Consider the following 19,676-nt stretch of genomic DNA (forward strand, 5'->3'; position numbering starts at 1 on the left):
TGCTGGGATTTCAAATAAACAGGAAAGGGTTAGAATCATAGAAATATTAGGAGCAGGAACAGAGTAATTTTGCAGAGGAAATGGTCTTAGTAGAAATTTGCATTGGTGCTGAATGGCAAATTTAATATATTTACAGATAGCTTGTGTGGTGTATGTGTTTAAAAAAGAAATAACATCTAACACTGGGGAGTCTGTCACATGTTCAGTTTAGGGGAGGGCTGCAGAGGGCTTAAACCTTCTCGGAGTGCCCCATGTCAGAGCAAGTGTTGCTTTACATAGTGCTTGGCTGCTCTGTTTGTTCTGGACACATATGGCAGAAAACTGCAATGCTGCTGCTGACACATGGCCACCCTCTCCCCTTCTGCTGGTGTGAATTAACCAGCAGGTCACAGGGACACTCATTATGGGACAAATGCTCCGATTACAGAGTAACCCAGTAGCTGTTTCCCAACTGTGGCCAAATGGTGAGGAAAGGGCAAAGCTGTCTAGCAGGTTTCTTCACGTGCTGCCTGAGCTCTAGAAATTGACTTAGAGAAGCAGTAACTGCAGGACCCTTACTGCTATGTGATCAATACATGCAGGTATCTTAGAGCTGACAAGATCCTAAATGAGATGAGAAATGGAGTGGCAACAAAGGATAATGAAAAAGGACTTGCATTCATCCTAAATGGAAGGGAGTTCAGCCACAGGGAAGTGTAAGGACTTTGTTCAAGTCTCCTTCAAACAGAGAAAGTAAAGGTAGATTTCAGTTCGGCTGTAAGAACAGTAAAAGTTAGAAATAAGTTGTCACATTTGCCACAGTGTTGCTTCTGCAGCAGAACTAAAACCCTTGGCCAGTCTTTGCTCTCCATTTTTCTTTCTTTTGAGTAACTGAAAAGTTCTGAATTAATAGAATAATAGAATCACTAAGGTTGGAAATGGCCACTAAGATCATCAACCCATCCCCACCACGCCTGAAGTGATGTAGAAGTCAAAACATCATCTCGTGTTGAGGAGGGCCCAACTTGTTTCTTTTCACTTTTACAGAGTGAAAGTGCTCTCCTTGACAGCTACTTCAGGTGCTTTCCTGGTTCACAAAATAACATTTTAAGGCACACTTGTATTTAGAGAGATGGCATTTAGATTTCCTGGTATTGTAATATAACAAAATATATGAGGCTGAGATCTCAAATTAGGACACATGGCCCTGACGGACCAAAGCTGCAGTGAAGGCTGACAGAGCACAGAGATGGCTACTTTGCACCACTTATTGCTGGTTGAATGCCTTTGTATCATAGAAGTACAGAATTGTTGTGTTGGAAGGGACCTTAAAGCCAACCTACCCCAACTCCTGCCATGGGCTGCTTGCTCCCACCAGCTCAGGCTGCCCAGAGTCCCATCCAACCTGGCCTTGACCACCTCCAGGGATGGAGCATCCACAGCTGCTCTGGGCAGCAGTGCCAGGGCCTCAGCACTCTCTCATTGAAAGGCTTAGCCTTGGTAAATGTGTTTATGGCAGAGGCAAAGGCCTGGGGCTCACAGGACAGTCATGGCAGAGACTGAGAAACACAATTCTGGTGGTTGGCAGTGTGGTTGGAAAAAAAAAAAAAAAGACATTGATAGTGAGAAGCCGATTCTTTATTTTAGAGGTCTTTTTTTAAGCATTCCAGTACAGCCTTATCTGTTATCTGTCCCACTGTAGATTTGAGTCACAAATTTGAAGACAAACAAATGTTTAAAAAGAAACATTTCAACAAATGAACAACAAAAAGAAAAAACAAACAAAAAACCTTCAGTAAAATGAAGTAGTAGATTAATTATGGTCACTGATTACACCAAAAATAAACATTAAACATCAGGAATTATAGACTGTCCTAAGGCAAAGTATGCAGTGAATGTACACAACAATTGCACTTCAGTCTGTAGAAAGCTATGACACACACCACTGCACTGCCCAAGCACTTAATGTGCCAGGCAAAGGGGAATCCCCACTGGTACCTCTGAATTGAGAGCAGAACAGCAGCTTCAGAACCAGGGAACTGCAGGGGAGTGCTATACCATGTGCTTGACTTATTGGATAAGTGACCAATGGACCTAGAAGTGCCTAAGTGATTCTGTTTCACAGAAGTTAATATGAAACCACTGTAACTTGTATCTGTTTTGTGCTACTGCTTTAGCTAGAAACCTCCTTATGTGCTTTTGAAAACAGCAGTTGTGCATGTTGACACAGAAAAGATAATCCAATATCTGATTTCTCCATCAGCAGAAATCTCGTAGTGAACCCCAGATATTAAGAATTTTCATTGTTACCACCGTAAAAAGTAATATTGCCAGTTTCTTACCCCAACCCCATTCTCAACCACAACATGTGCTCTACAATTCTTTACCAATCTTGAGCTTTTCAGACCAAAAGGGACTGACTGACTGTTTGGAGGGTGTTGTATTAAAGCTGTTCCAGGCACCTTCTCCTGCAGCACCTCTACTGTGAGAGACAGCACTGGTCAAGGGCGAGTGTCTGGGCAAGGAAATACTTGTTTTGATAAGCTGCTTCCATTTGCCTTGGCATGGCTCTACTCCTCCAACTTCACACCCAGGGAATCTCAATGCCATACACCCACATGTTGGCAAAGCTCACCCTGCCAACGTCAGTATCAAAACAGCCCCATGACTAAACACAATTCCTGTGACTTGTCCTAATGCTTCTTTAGTAAGAAGTGTCAAGTGTCAGAAAAATCCATCACCTGGGACACTGCAGGTTTTTTTCTGACTTCTTGGAGAAAAACAAGGCTTGGTGCAGATGAATCTAAAGGGAGATGGTCATCTCCTTTGCAAGAAAAGCCAGGGCTGTTGTTTGGGAAAAAGAAAGATCCTGGTAACGGAGGGTCTGTGCCAAACAATGTTTCTGATGTACTCGGAGTCTGGCAACGCACAGCATGAAGGCAGGAATTCACACAAGCCGTTGTGAAAGTCACTGTTAGCAATGGAAAAAGGAATGGGCAGACCTGTGGGCCACCTGGCAAAGCAATCCGCCTTCACTGGTAGCTTGCTCACTTCAGAGTGAGATGCAGAAAACTACAGGGAACAGTCAGGGAATAAGAAATGTGTCTTTGTAATCTCCTGTCACACTGCTTTTTAAATGAAGCAGCTTGCACTAATTTATTGGTGACATTTATTAGTAGCCACACAAAGTACCTGCTGTTTTTCAGATACTGGTAAGCTTTCAACTTCGCTGTGTTCTGGTGGTTCCACAGGCAGACCGCTCTCATGCCAAACTCTTTCTTCTCACCTCATTTCAGTCTCTGTAGTCCAGGGTCAGTAGATATGCAGCCTTAGCTGCAGCACGTAATTCTGAAATGAGCCCTGCTTTGAGCAGTAGGCTGGATGGGATGACATCACCATGTCTTTTCCAATCAAAGCTTTTCTGTGACTGTTTAAATGTAGTAATAGGAACTGCCAGTGTATCTTTACCTAACCTCCTCCTATTCTGCAAAGCTTTGTCTTATCCCTTCCTTTTTAAACTATATATACTGCTATGCATAGATCCTTCCTCTGAGAGGACAATCAGTCTTCTGGAGGAAACAGAAGCACCCAACTGCTTCCACTCTCTATGAAATTAGGCTACCATAGAATCACAGAATGGCTCAGGTTTGGAGGGACCTCAAGGATCGTAAAGTTCCCTGCCACAGGTGGGGTTGCCAGCTGTTGAGACCAAGGTGTCCAGGGCCCCATCCAACCTGGCTGTGAACCAGATAGGAATAAAACAAAAAAATGCTTCCAAACTCCCTCGAGTATAAAAATTACTTCCTTTTACATACTTACTGATCAATGCTTAGAAGCTACTCCATCAGCCAGGCCATTTCTCAGAGCACCTGCAGTGCTATTCATTACCACCTTGCATCTGATATCATGTATTCAGCTTGGCAAGTACCCAGCACAGCTCAAACAAATCAATGCGTACTTGTCACAAACACCCCCAGGGCCCTTGATATCTTCTGTCTGCCTAGCTGGATGGCTGGCCAAACAGGAATGAGCAGCATTTGGCACTGAAGGGCGTTCATGAGGCATGTCCAAATCCTTACTCTGCTACTCATGCCTGACACTTGAAACCAAAGCTGACTGTAGCCCTTCTTTGGCTCATGGTAAGACTGCTGTGTGGTTAACCCTCAGCTGGGAGCACTTGCTGTTTCAGCAGGAGTTAGCTCTGCATTCAGCAGGAGTTAGCTCTGCAGTGCAAATGGGTCATAACTGCTTTGCTGGAGCAGCTTGCTGAGCCTCTGTCAGGTTCTGCCTCTCTGCAAATGCTCAGGAGAGGATGTGTTGTGCTGCTTTTGCTACAAACAGATTGTGCAGGTTGAGAATTGCAAGTTCTCTATTAGTGCCCTTTTGCCTCAAGTAAACAAGGGGGAGACCAGGACTAAACATTCTGATCTTGAGTGAAGACAGAACTGGGGAAATCTGGGGGAGAGTGAAGGTATTAGAACTGTAAACTGATGTGCTCATTAAACGTGCCTGCCTGGGCAACAGCACCAAACACAATAGAAACTTACAAATATTGAGTCACAATCTGTTTATATCTATAAACCTAATACACACATAATGTACACCATATTAAATACGCCAAGTGATGAGACATGACCAACATACTGTCTATACGTAGAGTATTAACGTCAGTACAAAGCTGTGCCCTGCAGGGTGTTCCCAAGCCTGCAGCCAGAAGGAGAACACATGGAATGACTGCTATCACGTTGGGCCTGGATGGGGCTAAAAAAAGATGCCTATGACTCACTGGAAAATGAGAAGTGGACCAGGCATCGCAGAAATGTTTTTCCTTGCTGTAAGGAGATTAGGGTCAGACAATTTTCTTTCACATTTAGTTATTGTTGGTTGGTTTGCTTGCTTTTTATTTTTATTTATTTTTACAATGGTGCTGTTGGAAATACAGAACAAAATCTAATGTTGTCTGTATGGGAAAAGCCTGATTTTTCTCTGCCCATATTTTCTCACTGTGGGGCAATTTGGAGACTACAGGAGATGCTCAGCTTATTTTGAGTGAGGAAAAACTGGGGCTGAATGGAAGTATGAAGAGCAGCTCAACCTGCTGTTGACATGTCAGCAGCAGTTTGTATCACAGCAGCAACAAGCTGGCTCAGGGCTCTTGCCCTTTGTGCCTTCTGGTGATCAACTACCTGATGCCTAGTAGTAGCAGCACCCAAAACTTAGAAAAATTGCCATACATTATTAAAGTATTCTTTTCTTTCTCAAGCTTTCTTGCTTTCAGTATTTTACAGCTGTCTTCTTGATACCAGGAGACCAAAACTAACTAAAAAAAATCTTTGGCAGAGGGCAGGAAAATTCTCACATGTGAAGAAATAAACTCTCCTGTCTCCATGCATCCAAATGATCTTGAAGTGAAAGCTCTTTGAAATGATTTCCTTTTCTTAGAGAAAATCAAAAAGAAGAGGGAAAAAAGAAGAATAAGAAAAAAAAAAGACATGAAAATTGATGACAGTCTCTGCAATTCAAAAATGTGCTGCTTTTTTTTTTTTCCCCTCCTATATGCACCTATGTCAGGCACCAACACACTGAAGGCAGCACAGTGCCAGGGACTGCTGCATGGTCCACAGAGACTGTAGGGGCTTTGGGCCCAATGGGTTCCCATCTGTCCAACAACACATGGCTCCTGCTTGCTCTGTCTCTTTGGAGCTAAAGGATCCCAGGTAAAATAGCAGAGAAAGCCTAAAGCTCAGCAAAGCAGTGCTCTATTGGGACGTCATTCGGCTACATGGAATGGCCCTGGCACCAGAACATAACCACAGGCTAATTGCTCAGACACTTCCCCCTTGTATTTTACCTGTTTCTCCTGAAACATGGGGGAGTTTTGGGTGACTCCATGGCGGAGGAAAACAACAAACTCCCTTTTTGTCTTGCTAAGAACACTGCATTTGTTCCCGTGTGTTAATGTACAAAGAAGATGGTGCATAGCTCAGTTTTGGACTTTCACAGCTGCCAGGTAACAAAGTACTCAGTAACAAGGGTTGGGATACAACAGATCTGCCATAGCTCATGCCCAGAGACTCAACTGTGCAAATGAAATGGTGTGAGGAGCTGCTGGGATTAGAAACCCAGATATAGCTGCCCTAGTGCTGATCTGAATAAATAAAGTAAAATGTGATCAGCTGTAAGCAGCAATCACGCACCAAAGGAGCACTGCATCTTCCATAGCTGGCAGCAGAAGGGATGGACGAGACACTGAGTCAACCTGTGAACAGATGGGTGCGTTCTCTTGTAACACATTGTGTCCAGGTTATTGCAGAAAAAGATAGCTCTGTCAGGTCTTCACGCCCACCTCCCACTGGAGGCAAAACTACGGCTGAAGGAGAAGTTGACCTCGCCATTTTTATACTTTCCCCATGCTCCAAATGGCACTATGACAACCGTGCTATTATCTTCAGTGCCGTACTGCATTGCCTGAAGGAAGAAACAAATTGTCAGCGTGACAATCTTGCTCAGAAAGGGAAGCAGCTATCTGACTCCACATGGGACAGCGTGCTCTGAAACTTCCTTGCTTATTCCCAGCTCCAACACTGCAGGCTCTTGCATGCTTCCAAGTTTTCCATGGGATATACCACTGACCAAAACCCCCATTAAGAAACTGGTGGTTCCTGCCTACACTGTTGGCAGTTCTGTGGACCAAGAACTAAGCGTGTTAATTGAAATGATGTCTTTGTGCCCTTGCAAGGATGTGGTGCTTTGATACTTGAAGAAATGCTAGCATTACCTGCTCAGTAACAACATGGGCAGCTTCAGCGGGGTCGTGGCACTGGTTGATGAAGTCACAGATCTCCTGACTGTTCACCATGAAGTTGATACCATCTGTAGTAAGGACTAGGAAGCTGTCATCTGCATGATGTAACTGCAATAAAGGTACAAAGTATGCACAACAGTGAAGAGAGTGCTGCAAGGCAAAGCTGCTGCCTTGATTTCTTTTTTTTTACCCTTTGTTGCAAAGTACTTTTTTCTGGGAGTGCTGCCTGTTCTCCTGCTTTCTATATGAGGTCTAACAGTTCTAGGAAGAAGCCTTCTGGATACAGTGAGGCCAAAAGACCAGAGCTGTACATTACCCCTGAGGATTTCAAGGAAGACACATTAGCACTTGCAGTTACTTCCTGAGCCCCTCAGGCCTCATGGACAGTGTTTTGCGTTGGACTGGGAAAGAATGACTGTAAGTTCCCTGGGCACCGGGAAATCCATTGGGGAAAAATGTCAAACAGTATGAGCTGAGAGGAGGGACTTGGTTTTGTCTTTACAAAAATATGAATGCATTTATGCTGGGTGGTTGATCTGTTTCCTGGACAGTTGTGAAGCTAATGTAAAATGGATGCAACTGCCCTTTCCTTCTTCCTTCCTCCTAAATATGTAACCTTCTACAAATTCTACTGTCCTTGGTGACTTTGCTTTTCCAAATCCCACTTAGTTCTCAGTGGTGGCTTTGTACCAGTGTTAACCTTGAAAGTAGGATCTGACCACAAGCCCCAAACAGAATGAAACCTTTGTATTATGGTAATGGATATCATGTGCAGTCTTTCATTTGTTATCCTATGTTATACTGTGATAACAGGGATTTAGAAGTTAACCTTGTTGAATTTACTGTCAGGACTAGATTCTCTTCTATCTTTAGTGTTAATCTGAGATAACTTATGTAGAGCTGGTTGTGGGTTATTTCACCACAAGTGAAAACCAAAGCTTGGTCATGTGGTTTCACCTGAGCAAACTGTGTGGTTACCACCACCTGCTTCAGATAGCTTTGTTGCCCCTTAGTCCAATTGCTGTCTCTGCAAACCAGGCTTTCTTTTACCTGAACCCTTTTTGTTTCTGGCTGGGCTATCACACCACTGTTTTTAAGATCCAAATCTCCTATGCTCCGCGTCATTGCAAGTCTACCATTCACATGAGGTTGTCCCAAACTGTTCCAGGCAACGAAGCCACCGCACTTCCTAATCCTGTCCAGAGGCACAAGAGAGAAAGCAAAGATGAGTTACAGATTCAGACTGTTTCCCCATCTGTAGCTGCAATTTCTGCCACTATCTGCTCATGTGAGATGGGGTACCAGGGACCTGAGCTGAGAGGCCCTCTCTGAAGGGTTCCACAAAAGGAATAGGATTTAGAGGGCTGACTACTGCCCTGGGAACTACAACACATTTCTTCACATCTTGGATATCCCTTGGAACTCTTGGATGAGTCTTTGAACCATGTGGTCACAGCTCAGTAGCCAGTTAGTCACAGCCTCCTAGCTCTGCTGGTCTTACTGCCATGATAGTTTATACTCACGTAGTACTTTATAAGTCCCCAGTTCTTTAAATGGAAATAAATGACTTAACTGGGGCTGTGCCTTTTTTTTCCAGCCTTTGTCCCAGGTCCTACCTGGCAGCAGCACAGCCTGACAGAGGCCGTTCCCCAGAAAGCAACAACACAAGCTGACAAGTACCTTTCCTTCTCCTCCTTCCTTTCTGGCGTATGGTCAATGGTGAGTTTCATGGCCTTTCCTTTTCGACACAGCAGGGCACGGCTGTCACCCACACTTGCCACTACCAGCTCAATACCATCCCGCAGCAGGGCCACTGTTGCAGTGGTCCCAGAGTTCATGAGAGTTGCTACAAATGTCATATCAGAGAGAGAGGTTTTATCACTGCCTCAAAGCACAGGACCATTTGTAACAAAGCAACCAGTGTCAACTGGTTAAAACAAAGATAACTTGTGTTCTATGTTGCCACTATTTAATTGCTTTTAAGTTTAAACTGAAACTATAGATATATAAAAAAATAAATAGCAAACAAACATGCATATGGGACTTGGGCTGGGGGGAGAGAGGGAGGAAATGAGGAGTGTCTGTTTCTGTGCAACAGCATGGCTCCATGCAAGAGGGCGAGTGGAGTTAAAGCAGGATGAGATACAGTGGCTTCAGTTTGTAGCAAACCTTTTGGTCCCATCAGTTCCTCTCAAGGTACAGGGTTCTTGTCTTTATCCCTTTGCACAGTGAGTGCATTGGTAGCCCACCATAAGGCTGATGGTTCTCTCCTCCTGTGAGGCAGTGAAGTGGACGGCTGAGTAATTGTAATTGGAGCTGCATGTAGTTCTGCAGAAGAAAACCTTCAGATGGCTTCCTGGCTGCAGTCTGCGGGGTTCTCCAGTTGCTGTTGTTATTAATAATCTTTCTCTCGTTCCCCTTGGCTTGCCAAGAGACAAAGGGCTCTGCCAGCAAGCGCTGCCTTTTTTGAGAAGGGCACTCTGCTCTCTTACAGCCCTGCAGATTTGTTGGAGGTTGCAGCACTAAGGCAGAGCTGCCTTGCCTTGCGTTGCAAACTGGTGCAAGTCACCTGGCAGCCGTCCATGCCTCTGGGCAATCTGCCCTTGCATGCTGGTGGGATTATTTGACATTTGCTGCCTGGAGGGTGAGCTGCAGCCTTAGCTGCTGGTCTTCTCCTCTTACAGGGCAGGGGAGTGATCTGAGCTGACTGTTTTAGGGGCCTGGCTGCAGTGACCACTGCAAGCAAACTTGCTCAGGGGAAATAAAACCTGTGCTTAAAAAGGAGAAAAACAAGTCTGTCTGCCTGTTTCAGAAAAGGCGTGCAGATTTATCCATGGTGAAGGAAATGCCAGAAGAACTGCCAAGCCCTCATTTTTTGCTTGCTTATTGTTTAAAAGGAAGAGTCTACCTTTGCAGCCTGCAAAACACGCTGCACTGATTAGGGAGAACTGCCTAGAAAGCACTAGCTCCTGCTAATTTGAGCTTTTACAGTAAAAAGCTGAGCTGGGAACAACTCACAGCCCATGCAAGTGCCTCTGAAAGGCCCTCTGGAGGCCTCTTGCACACTGAGGCGTTTCAGTAATAGGTTTTAAAAGCTAGCTAATTCCAGAGAGAGATTTGGGGCTCTTGGCAATGAGAATCTCTAAATATATTCCTATTTTCACGAGTAATGATTGAAGATCTTCCCACCACCACTTCTGCAGAGCTCTGTGCTACACATGCTCCTGCCTTTAGTTCTGTGGCACTGACCGGGAATGGTGGAAGGGACTGGGGCCACACAACGCCCTGATGTGTGCATGGAGCCTTGCTGTCAGGTGAAAGCAGTGAACTGATGAAACAAAAAACCAAAATTTTTCAGAAAGCCATCTAAACTAAGCTTGTGTTATTACTTAAAACAGGTATTATTACTGCTGGTAGTGACTTGGTTAACAGACTTAACCAACAAGTCCACAGTGAACATCCACCATAGTGACACAGGATGCACCTTGAACTGTGTTACAGCTATAATACAGACTACAAGATTCAAAACCATGTAGATGCCAGAAGCCTCTTGAGTATTCACGTAAGCACTGACATCTTGTTTCTACTTGAAAGCAAGGACAAGTCAAGTGCAGACTCATTTTGAGGTATATTATAAAATAAGATAATAGTAAGTAGTGGTGTGATTAGAAATTTTATTAGAGCCAGTAAAATACCTGTTTTAGCCAACAGCTAAAAGAAGTAAAATGAAGAACCTACTTAAAAGTGCCTCTTTTACTTTGCAGAAAATATATTTTATTTAAACATTAAAATTAATGCCACTAGTTTCCCATCTCATCACTTGTTTTGGAACTATGCTGACAAACACATACGGTTTCAGAATAGGTTGGTCTGTAGTCTGTAATCCATGACTGACTGTAAACAGTTGGTCATGCAGGTGAATGTGCATCTTTACAGTGCCAACTCTTAAAGCCAGCAGACCTGCTATCAGGAAGCAGAGGATGATACTGAAGACCCATCAGAAATACAGCACAAAGCTGTGGTAATGGCCGTGCCAACTTGTGTCCTAAAAAAGTTTGCTTGTTAAATTGCACTCTGAGGAAAACAAATGCCGCTCATGCTTTCTTCTCTGAAACTGAATCACCATCTGGTAGGGGTGGAAGAACGTGGGTCCGGTCAGACTAAAGGGATTATGTGATCTCTCACACAGTTCCAAAACACAGCAGTGATGAGGAGATAACACTTCTAATGTTTTACTATGACCGCTGCTAGGTTATTTAATAACACAAAAATGTATCGCATCAGCACGTGTACTTGTTTTTAAAATTATAAGAATTTATCTTGTTTACCTAACAATATCACTATAAAACTAAGATCTTTCAATAGGTTCTTAACACTCACTGGACACTTTTTACTGCAAGTCATCTCAACTAATGTGACAAAGAGGATGTGGGAACCTTCCAGTAGTCCAGGCTAGGAACCGCCGGACTCCTTCACCTGGGACAAAATTAAGCAGATCTCTCTTTCCACTGAAGCCCAGCATATAGTGTCCAGGGCCTCCAGTTCTAGAGCTGCTGACCAGGTACAGTGTCTGCCACAAATAACACGTACACAGAGGCAAATAGGAAATTGACCCAGGGACTTTGTTCAAACAAAATAAACCTGCAACACTGGAGATGAAAGGACAAGGGCTGCAAAACAGGGCACGCAGTCATTTTGGGTTTGCCCACGGTGTCTTCTACAGAGGAAGGGCCTGATGAGCTGTGCAGTGTCTTGTTTGGCCATACTATAGACTTACATGTGCATCTTTGGCCACAGACAAATTTTTTGGGGTGGCTGATGCTAAATGTCCAATCAAAAAGTCAACCAAACAAATGTACTGATGCCAGATATGACTGTCTCACATGAGAGTGGCCACCTTACTGAACATTTTCAGAATATAATATAGCCCATTTTCCCAAGGTAATTTATATATAATAATCAATATATATACAAAACAAAAATTGAGAGTTCAAACCCACACCAGCTAAAATAGGGCTATTTTAATGAAGACAGTGAATGATTCCTTCTGATCCATGGACAAACATGCAAAGTAAACACCCCCAACATACTGTAATTAGTATTGTTCAACTCAATTTGGTAATAATTGAGAGCTTTGGATAAAAAAAAAGTAGTCTTTGTGATGTTGATGGCATTATGAAATATGTAAGTAACAATTTCTGCAGCTCTCCCTTTTCCTCAGTGTTGCAGGATAACATATTCAAAGCAAAAATAATCATGTGTTCAAACAATAACTTAAAAAAATCCAAATACTATTTTTTAAACGTAATCATTTTAAAATACTTTGCTGTTTGCTCAGCACGTTAAGTTTCCAGGAAGGCCCTTCAAACACAGACACGTCAGGTAATACCAGGCTATATTTTAACAAGATGGCTATTCCAGAAGTGAGTGGTCAACGTGATTAGAGTTAGATGCACTGAACATGGAGGTTGATGGAAACACTGACTGCCTGTCATTTTTCCTGAATGGTGGATGGTGCCTGCAGTGGACAGAAGCAGCAGCAGTTACCTTGTAGGACCTCACTAGGCCTGGGCAGGGTTTGTCTTCCATTTCTCCAGAGCAATGTCCTAATTTCCTTGAGCATGATCAGTTGTTTATTTCTGTCCTTACTCAAGAAAGCTATTCAGATTTTACACTTAGGTTTTTACTGCTGTTCCAATATAACAGAAAACTGTCCATCTCTGTTAGTGGTTGCCCCATGGATGATGATGTATTTGTTGATTGTGAGCTTCCTTTACTGTGTCCTGTATGTTAATTTAGCAGTGATATAACAGTGACGGGGTATATTTGAATGTGTGGAAGTGAATGAAAATGAGTTTTTGAAGAAATATCTAACACTATGCTTAAAGACTCAGGCGTCTCCCTGACCTCTCAATGATTAGAAATAATTCCTCCAACAGGAAGTTTCTTATGCTTTTGTATGAAACTGTCAGAGGGGACACAGGAACAGCCTGCAGGCCAGTACAGCAGTCCAACAGAACTAGCAAACCTGCACACCAAGCATAGTAGCAGTATTGGAACACATGCATAGACAATTACTTTTATTGAGAACTCAAATAAGGTATTATTTTACTTGTTTTTCAACTCTAACTTTAAATGCTTATAAATTGTAAACTGTCCTAGAAAGGGCAGTGTCCTGGAAGACAATGCTAGGTTCTCCAACAACTCATGTCCTGTTAAATTGTTGCCATAGGATGTCCTTTTTTTCCCTTCTAAATATCATTATAAGCATTGTGTTAGCCAAAGTTGCATAATTTTGTTACAGATTTCCTCTAGTCACCTCCTGGCAATTACGTTCCTTCAAACATGCAAGTATTCATTTTCAAAGCTGGCTGTGTGTAAGTAAAGATCTGGACACCCTGATCATCCCCCCCTGCATGTTACAGAATACAGTGAAAGGAGTCCTGGCAGGGCTGTCTGTGGGAACAAGACTCAAGTAAGATATTTTTCTGCACTTCATCAGCTGTGGCAGTGATTGAAAAGGAGGTTGGCCTTGAGCATCCAGCGTGTGCCAGATAACCCGTGTTACACTAGTGAGCACCATCTTTGAGAAACTTTGACCATCACATCTAGAATAGCCACAGTTATTCAGAATTATTGCTGGCAAACTGAATCAGTTTGGAATTAGTCTTCTAACAAGGATACATGCAAACCATTGAATTTTACGTAACTTTCAAAAGAGCAGCAAAGACAAAAATAACCACACCAAACAGTCAACCAAGCATTGAACTTTTTTTTTTTTTGTGTGTGTAAATCAACAGATATACAAAAGTTTGCTTTGTTCAGAAATCTGCATTTGTCTGTGCACCCCATTACTCCACTCTTTCCCTTTTAGCTTTATTTGCAGCTGGGCAACCAGTCAAGAGCACTGGGCATTTTTAGATTCCACTGGCTCCTGTGGGAAGAGTATGCAAGCATTCAGCCTCCCTAAGAAACACTGAGTACTTTGTAGGACATGGCCCCTTGTGGATGTTAAACGATTGCCTTTCCCTTCTATTTTGTTTGTCCTCAAGGTTTTTTAATGCAGAAGGCTTGTTCAGTATCTTGATGACTGTTAAATAAATTTGCTGGCATTTGTTTCAGTGAGCAGCCCCAATTAGGCAGTTAAATGGTATGATAAAATCCCATAAGGAATTCCAAAATGCCCAGCTTGCTGTACAGCTTGTTTATTAAATATTTTTCTTGTTCAGTTCATTATATCTTGAGTAAAGAATGCTATAATCAGAAACTGTGTTCACAGTAACAGAACAGTATACGTTCCAAACATCCTTCTTGAGGAAATGCTGAGATTTGAACGTGAGCAAAATAAAGAGCTCTCTTAAAAACGAATGGACTGGGCAGGGCACAAATATAACAAAATCTTCATGTTACTAAAAATCAAAGCTGCTGATACAGGGAAGCATGTAAGCCTGTAGGTTTGTGTTTTTGTGTTTGTTTTTTTTTTAAATCTGGGCTTACAAGGAGACTCTTGGATCCAAAACTCATCTGCTCTACTGATATCCCTCTCATTAAGCTCAGTTAAAACTGACTTCACAGGTCAAAAATGACTATGGATGTTTAACACAATTATTATTCTTTTTAAACAACAGGTGGTTTTCAGAATTTAGAAATAAAATAGGTTATAATGGAAAAATGAGCTTTACAGATTAAATTCCTTTTTAAGAGCTGTGTTTCAGAACCTGAGAGATTTTCTGTTCTGATACATAAGCTCTTATCAGGTAAGAGGAAAGCTATACATCCCTCACAGTGACGCAGCAGTCAGGCTACTTGTCCAGCCAGGAAGCATTTGAGGCTAGGTAGGTTTGGTTAGCACTTTAAGAGCAGGAAACCACTCCATTAATAGATTGTTTTCACAGATTGCTTAAGGGAAGTAAAAGTAGCCCCAAGGACACAGTGCAGCTCCATTCCCTAAAGGTCCTGTAGCATTGCCAGTATCTGCAGCAGCACTGGGACAGGTTGTTAGGGTTTGGTTTTCTTTTTATTTATTTAAACACTGGGTGAACTAACTCCTTTATCTCCTTCCCAAATTACTCCCTATAAGCTCCAGCTGCTGTGACTGGAATTTCAGATATGGATAGCCTCTGTATGTATATACAAGAACTTGGTTAACAGCCAGGACTAAGAAAATCTGAAGGGGCTGGTGCCAGCTTTACCACAGCAAATCTTGTTTTCCTCTTGACTGTTGTTTTCCCTTTCATACTCAGCTGCTCTGGTGATTCCCTGTGCAGAAGCGTTACCATTGGTATTACTTCTGGCTCATATTGCTCCTCAGCTGCAGCAGCCAAGTAAGAAAGGGGAACTTTAGACAGTGTTCCTTTCTACTAAAGGGAATAGCAACTTTTCAGAAAGAAAACAAAAACAAAAAACAAACCCAAAGAAGACAGTGTTTCTCACACAGGAAAATTATGCACCTTGCCAATTTAAATCACTCCCTGCCAACTTGACAAACACCTTTCTTGACAGAATGATGTTAAGATAAATTCAGTGTGGATTATGCTAAAACTCAGATTAAATAACTCCCCCAGTAAATCTGACCTAGACTTTTTTATTGCTTTTTCATTTTTAGGGAAGTAAAGCACAATTGTTTAGTTTGCAGTAAGTGATTAGAGTAAAAACATATATGAAATAAAACAGTTTTCAAGCTGTTCTCAGAAAATCTTTTATCTGTTCTCAGAAAAAGTACAAAAATACCAAGCAGTAACCAAACCCTTTTTCCCCACACTCGTAAGAGTAGAATGTTTTTTTACCTACCATCAGGAGACAGCTGAGCGTGCCTTTCATAAGCTTTGTTTATTTCTAGAAAAGCATCGTTCAAAACTTTTTCTAAGTTCTCCTCTTGAGCAGCAAATTCTCTGGAAACAATGCATAAAAAATTAAGACTTTTTACCAAGAAGTATTCACCTTAATCAATCTCTTTCATGGACTTACTTCCACTCTGCATGCATTGAATAATGCTAGATTACAGTGAAAAGGTAATACTGCTTTACCAATGACTTGCACTGAAAGCTCAACCCTCTAATTCTGCAAACACTTCAAGTGCCTCTTCCAGCACTCAGGCATATAACAGAGCTACAGAGGAGTGTCAGCAACCTACTGGGTCTATGATCACATAACCCCATCTGACAACAGGCAATTCATATGCTCTGTATTCCCAGCTCTCTCCTGGTGAGTACAATCACATTTTCTTTTCTTGTCTTTCTAGGCTTGCTCCCCGGGCAGGGAACATACAGAGGAATGCATCACGGCACATCTGTTGTAACGCGAATTACTCCTTTGCCGTGTTCCTGCTGTCCCTGTAAGGCTAGATGGCTGTGCAACCTGGGACGATTAGCAGCAACATATGGCCCACAGATTCCCTTTTAGCTGTAAGGAGAGAGGCTCTGCTATAAGTCATTAACCAAGGTTCACTCCATGCAAACTTACTTGATATATTTCTCCATGTTCTTAGCACAGAAGTCTGCTGCTGCCGCCCCACCATGTCCGTCGTATACTGCAAAGTACAGGACATCCTCAGTCAGCTGAGAATAATCGAAGCGGTCTTCATTTTCCTTCCGCTTCCCAATATGGCTGGCACAGCCCACTTTGCTCAAGCTGACTTTTGGAATCGGCTTCCCATACTTTATGCTAGGTGGGAGGAGAATAGGCTCATCAATGCGATTGTCCCAGATGCCAAAGGTGTCCCAGGTGGCGGGCCGTCCGCTCCCGTCTGGATCGAAGCGGGATGGCCGGCGTTCGGAGGTGGAAACGTAGCACTCAGCTGTCGTACGCTTCTCGTCTTGCAAGAGGCGGGATGTCAGCAGGGCTCTCCTCCGGACTTGATAACCTCCGTTTCTTACCAAATGGATTAAAGCAGCTGTTGACATAACTTGTCTTCGCAGAGATTCGTAGGGATAAAAGAGATGCAGCAGCTGGAATGTCTTCAAGAACAAAGAGAAAACTGATCAAGAATCAGCACAGGAAGGGGGACTATCAGTTACATCATTCAGGAAACAATCTCACAGTCAGAGCCCAGCTAATACTGCATAGCACAGCACTGCCTAGAAGAGCCTCTGCATGACTCATCGAGAAACAATCCTGCACGGACCAGCCCACAGTTACAGTTCTGATGAGGAGTGCTGCAGATAAATCGAGGCAAGCCATCTCTGCCTTCATCGTGATATCCCATATTTTCAGAGGTGGCACGGGTTGCAATGGAGCTAATGAGAGTGATAATAACTTCGTTCCATCTCAGCAGAACTAGGAAAACGTTGAAATATGAGGTAAGGTTGCTGAATGAGTTTATCATGCATCCAGCTCAAGCAATTGCTATAATATATGTGCTGTGAATTGTGGAGGGTGGAAAAAAAATATACATGCTTTGATTTTAAAGAGCTGAATGCTTCAAAGGAGACGTGATATTCAGTTCTGTTCCATTTCATTAGGACTCGAGTAATACTTCTCAAAACAGAAATGGAAAGGGAATTATGATTTTATTTTTATTTTTTAAGGCTAAAAACAGCCTCTAAGTCTGCCTGTGTATATGCACAATTACTCACTTGAACTTCACAAAACACTGTCCATGCAGCTTTTAGCTATTCTGTCTGGCGTTCTTTACCACCCAACCTTGAAATCCCTGAGTTATCATAGGAAGCAAGATCTTCCATTGACTTTTCAGATGTCTTTTCCAGCTCAGATGAATTAAATACACCAGTTGGCTCAGCACAGATAGATAAAATTTATTGACACGTATCCATCTAGCAAGCTGAATAACACAGAGAGATTTGCTTAGTTATTTGCAGAGTAACAGCCCAAAGGATTAAAGTCAAAAGAGCTGGGGTGCATTTGGTAGTAAGCTCATGTTGTTGCACCAGATAGATTTGACCTAGACTTTCAGATCACTGTAACCAACCATGCTAAGAGTTAAGCAAGGGATTGCTCTTGTTATTGCTAAATGTTTGCTTGTATTGGAGAGTTGCCAAGAGCAAAACTATGAGTGAAAAGTATTCCATACCATAATAAAGGGATTAAAAATACATAGGATGGCAGAAGTGTCTGACATGATCCAGCAGCAAAGTGTGAGCAGTATGCATACCCTGGAGATACGTAATTCTGGACTGGAACACCTTGCCATTGTGTTTTTCAGATTCTAATCACAATTGCATCTGTAATTTTGAAATACAGTTTTACAACTACCTTTAATCACAGTCAAAAACTGGGTGCTTACAAAAACATTCATAAAGATAACTTGGTGAGCAGTTGCTTAATTAGAGAATGGCTGGGACATGAGCTTTCTGGTGGCATACAGTAAGCTTGCACAGCTCAAAGCATGTTATTTTGGATGCTCTTGATTTATCTTTAATGTAGTATCTTAGGTGAGGAAATATTTGTTTATTTAGCATTTACAGAGGAACAGCCAGCTCAATCAATGCCAAACATGCTGGGAATCAATATTGTTGCACCGGATGAATTTGGCCTAGACACCAGCTGAATGGAACTGGCTCATTTCCACAGTGAGTGATTTTCCATTTTACTCCTGGATGTCTGCAATGTCTCACCCTTATTGCACTATACTCACAGGTAGTTAATACCTGATTTTCTTCCTTGAGATTTTCTTCTTGTTTCCTGTTGCCCTTGACTCGTGCCAGCAGAGTACGTTCACTTCCTCCTGCCAAGCACAGCTCAACAAAACTGAAAGCCTGCCAAATCACAAAGCCCACACTTCTGTCAGCTCCAGAGGTGAGCAAGAAACGTTAGCTATATTTAGAGCCCCCAGGATCCACAGCGTGGATCAGAAGACACATCCAGAGCTAATTAATGTGCTTGTTTCCATCACATGCATCTCCTAAAAGCCCCTTTTCCACCAGCAGGCTTTGGTGGTCACGGTGGGGATGGGCTGACGGTTGGACTAGGTGGTCTTAAAGGTCTATTCCAGCCATAATGGCTCTATGATTCCTAAACCCCGGTGGCGGGCGGGTTCTTCAGCTGTCTCTGCAAGTGAGGAACACGAAAACAGGCTGTGGCTGCTGCGATGTAAATAGTTGTGCGTTCTGCTGGGGGACAGCTTGTTCTTTCCTAACCGGTACGCCTGCAGACACGGAGAAAAACCAATGTGGGAAAAACAGGCCGGCGGTGCTGCAGCCAAAAGGAGACGGCCGCGGTGGGAAACGGGCAGCAGGGCGCTCCGTCTGACCCCGACAGCCTCCGAGTATTTAACCTAAAGGAACGGTCTGTATACGTAGACGAGGAAACGCAGCGTTTAGCGTTAATGATTAAGCCGCAGACCAAAAGCCGCAGGGCTACCCTCTTTGCGGCGGATGGAAACGTTCCTCACCGGCAGCTGAAAAGCCTAACAGCCCACCCGTGCCCCGCAGCGCACCAGGCACGCCGAGCATCCAGCACGGCGCTGCGGCTGCGGGAGGATACCGCGCCCGCCGCGGCCAGCGGGGGGGAGGCGATGGCCGAACCCGACTCCCCCCTCCCGCCGCGCTGCGGAGAGCCCTTACCTCCTCCACCTCCTCCTCCGCGCTCTCTCGCCGTGCCCGGGAAGCCGGCGGCGAGCGGCGGCACCTCCCCACAACCACGTCCGATGCTCCCGCCCGTCCTCTCCCCTCCGCGGGGCCGCGGGGCCAATGCGGCGCTGGGGGCCGTCCCGGCGCGGCCCAGCCCCTCGAGGGCCCCAATGGTGGCGAAGGAGGCGGCCGAGCCCCCCCGCCGCCTTCACCCCGCCCTGCGGGGAGCGGAGGAGGGCGGCTTCGGCGGTGGGATGCCGCGCTGCTGTTCCCGCTGGCTCTTCCTCGTGCTTGGCTCGGGTGGGTGCCCAATCCCGGCGTTCCAAGAACGAGTGGTTTCCATTTCCCTCCGACAGCCTCTCAGC

At 43.8% G+C, this 19,676-nt stretch overlaps 1 protein-coding gene across 1 annotated transcript; it reads right to left on the minus strand.

Moving 5' to 3' along the window:
* Positions 1–5,445: 5,445 nt before the first annotated feature.
* On the minus strand, positions 5,446–19,318 carry PPM1K (protein phosphatase, Mg2+/Mn2+ dependent 1K). The gene is made up of 7 exons (XM_065736686.1): positions 19,306–19,318; positions 16,247–16,740; positions 15,575–15,675; positions 8,465–8,630; positions 7,835–7,979; positions 6,758–6,892; positions 5,446–6,447 (listed from the first exon to the last, which is right to left on the minus strand). The coding sequence occupies exons 2-7, from the start codon at positions 16,684–16,686 to the stop codon at positions 6,316–6,318; spliced, it is 1,119 nt and encodes a 372-aa protein (XP_065592758.1). The 5' UTR covers positions 16,687–16,740; positions 19,306–19,318; the 3' UTR covers positions 5,446–6,315.
* Between the last annotated feature and the right edge of the window lie 358 nt (positions 19,319–19,676).

This window comes from Cyrtonyx montezumae, unplaced genomic scaffold (genome assembly GCF_038088225.1).
Source record: "Cyrtonyx montezumae isolate F1298 unplaced genomic scaffold, pur_monq_1.0 scaffold_2, whole genome shotgun sequence".
Taxonomy (NCBI): domain Eukaryota; kingdom Metazoa; phylum Chordata; class Aves; order Galliformes; family Odontophoridae; genus Cyrtonyx; species Cyrtonyx montezumae.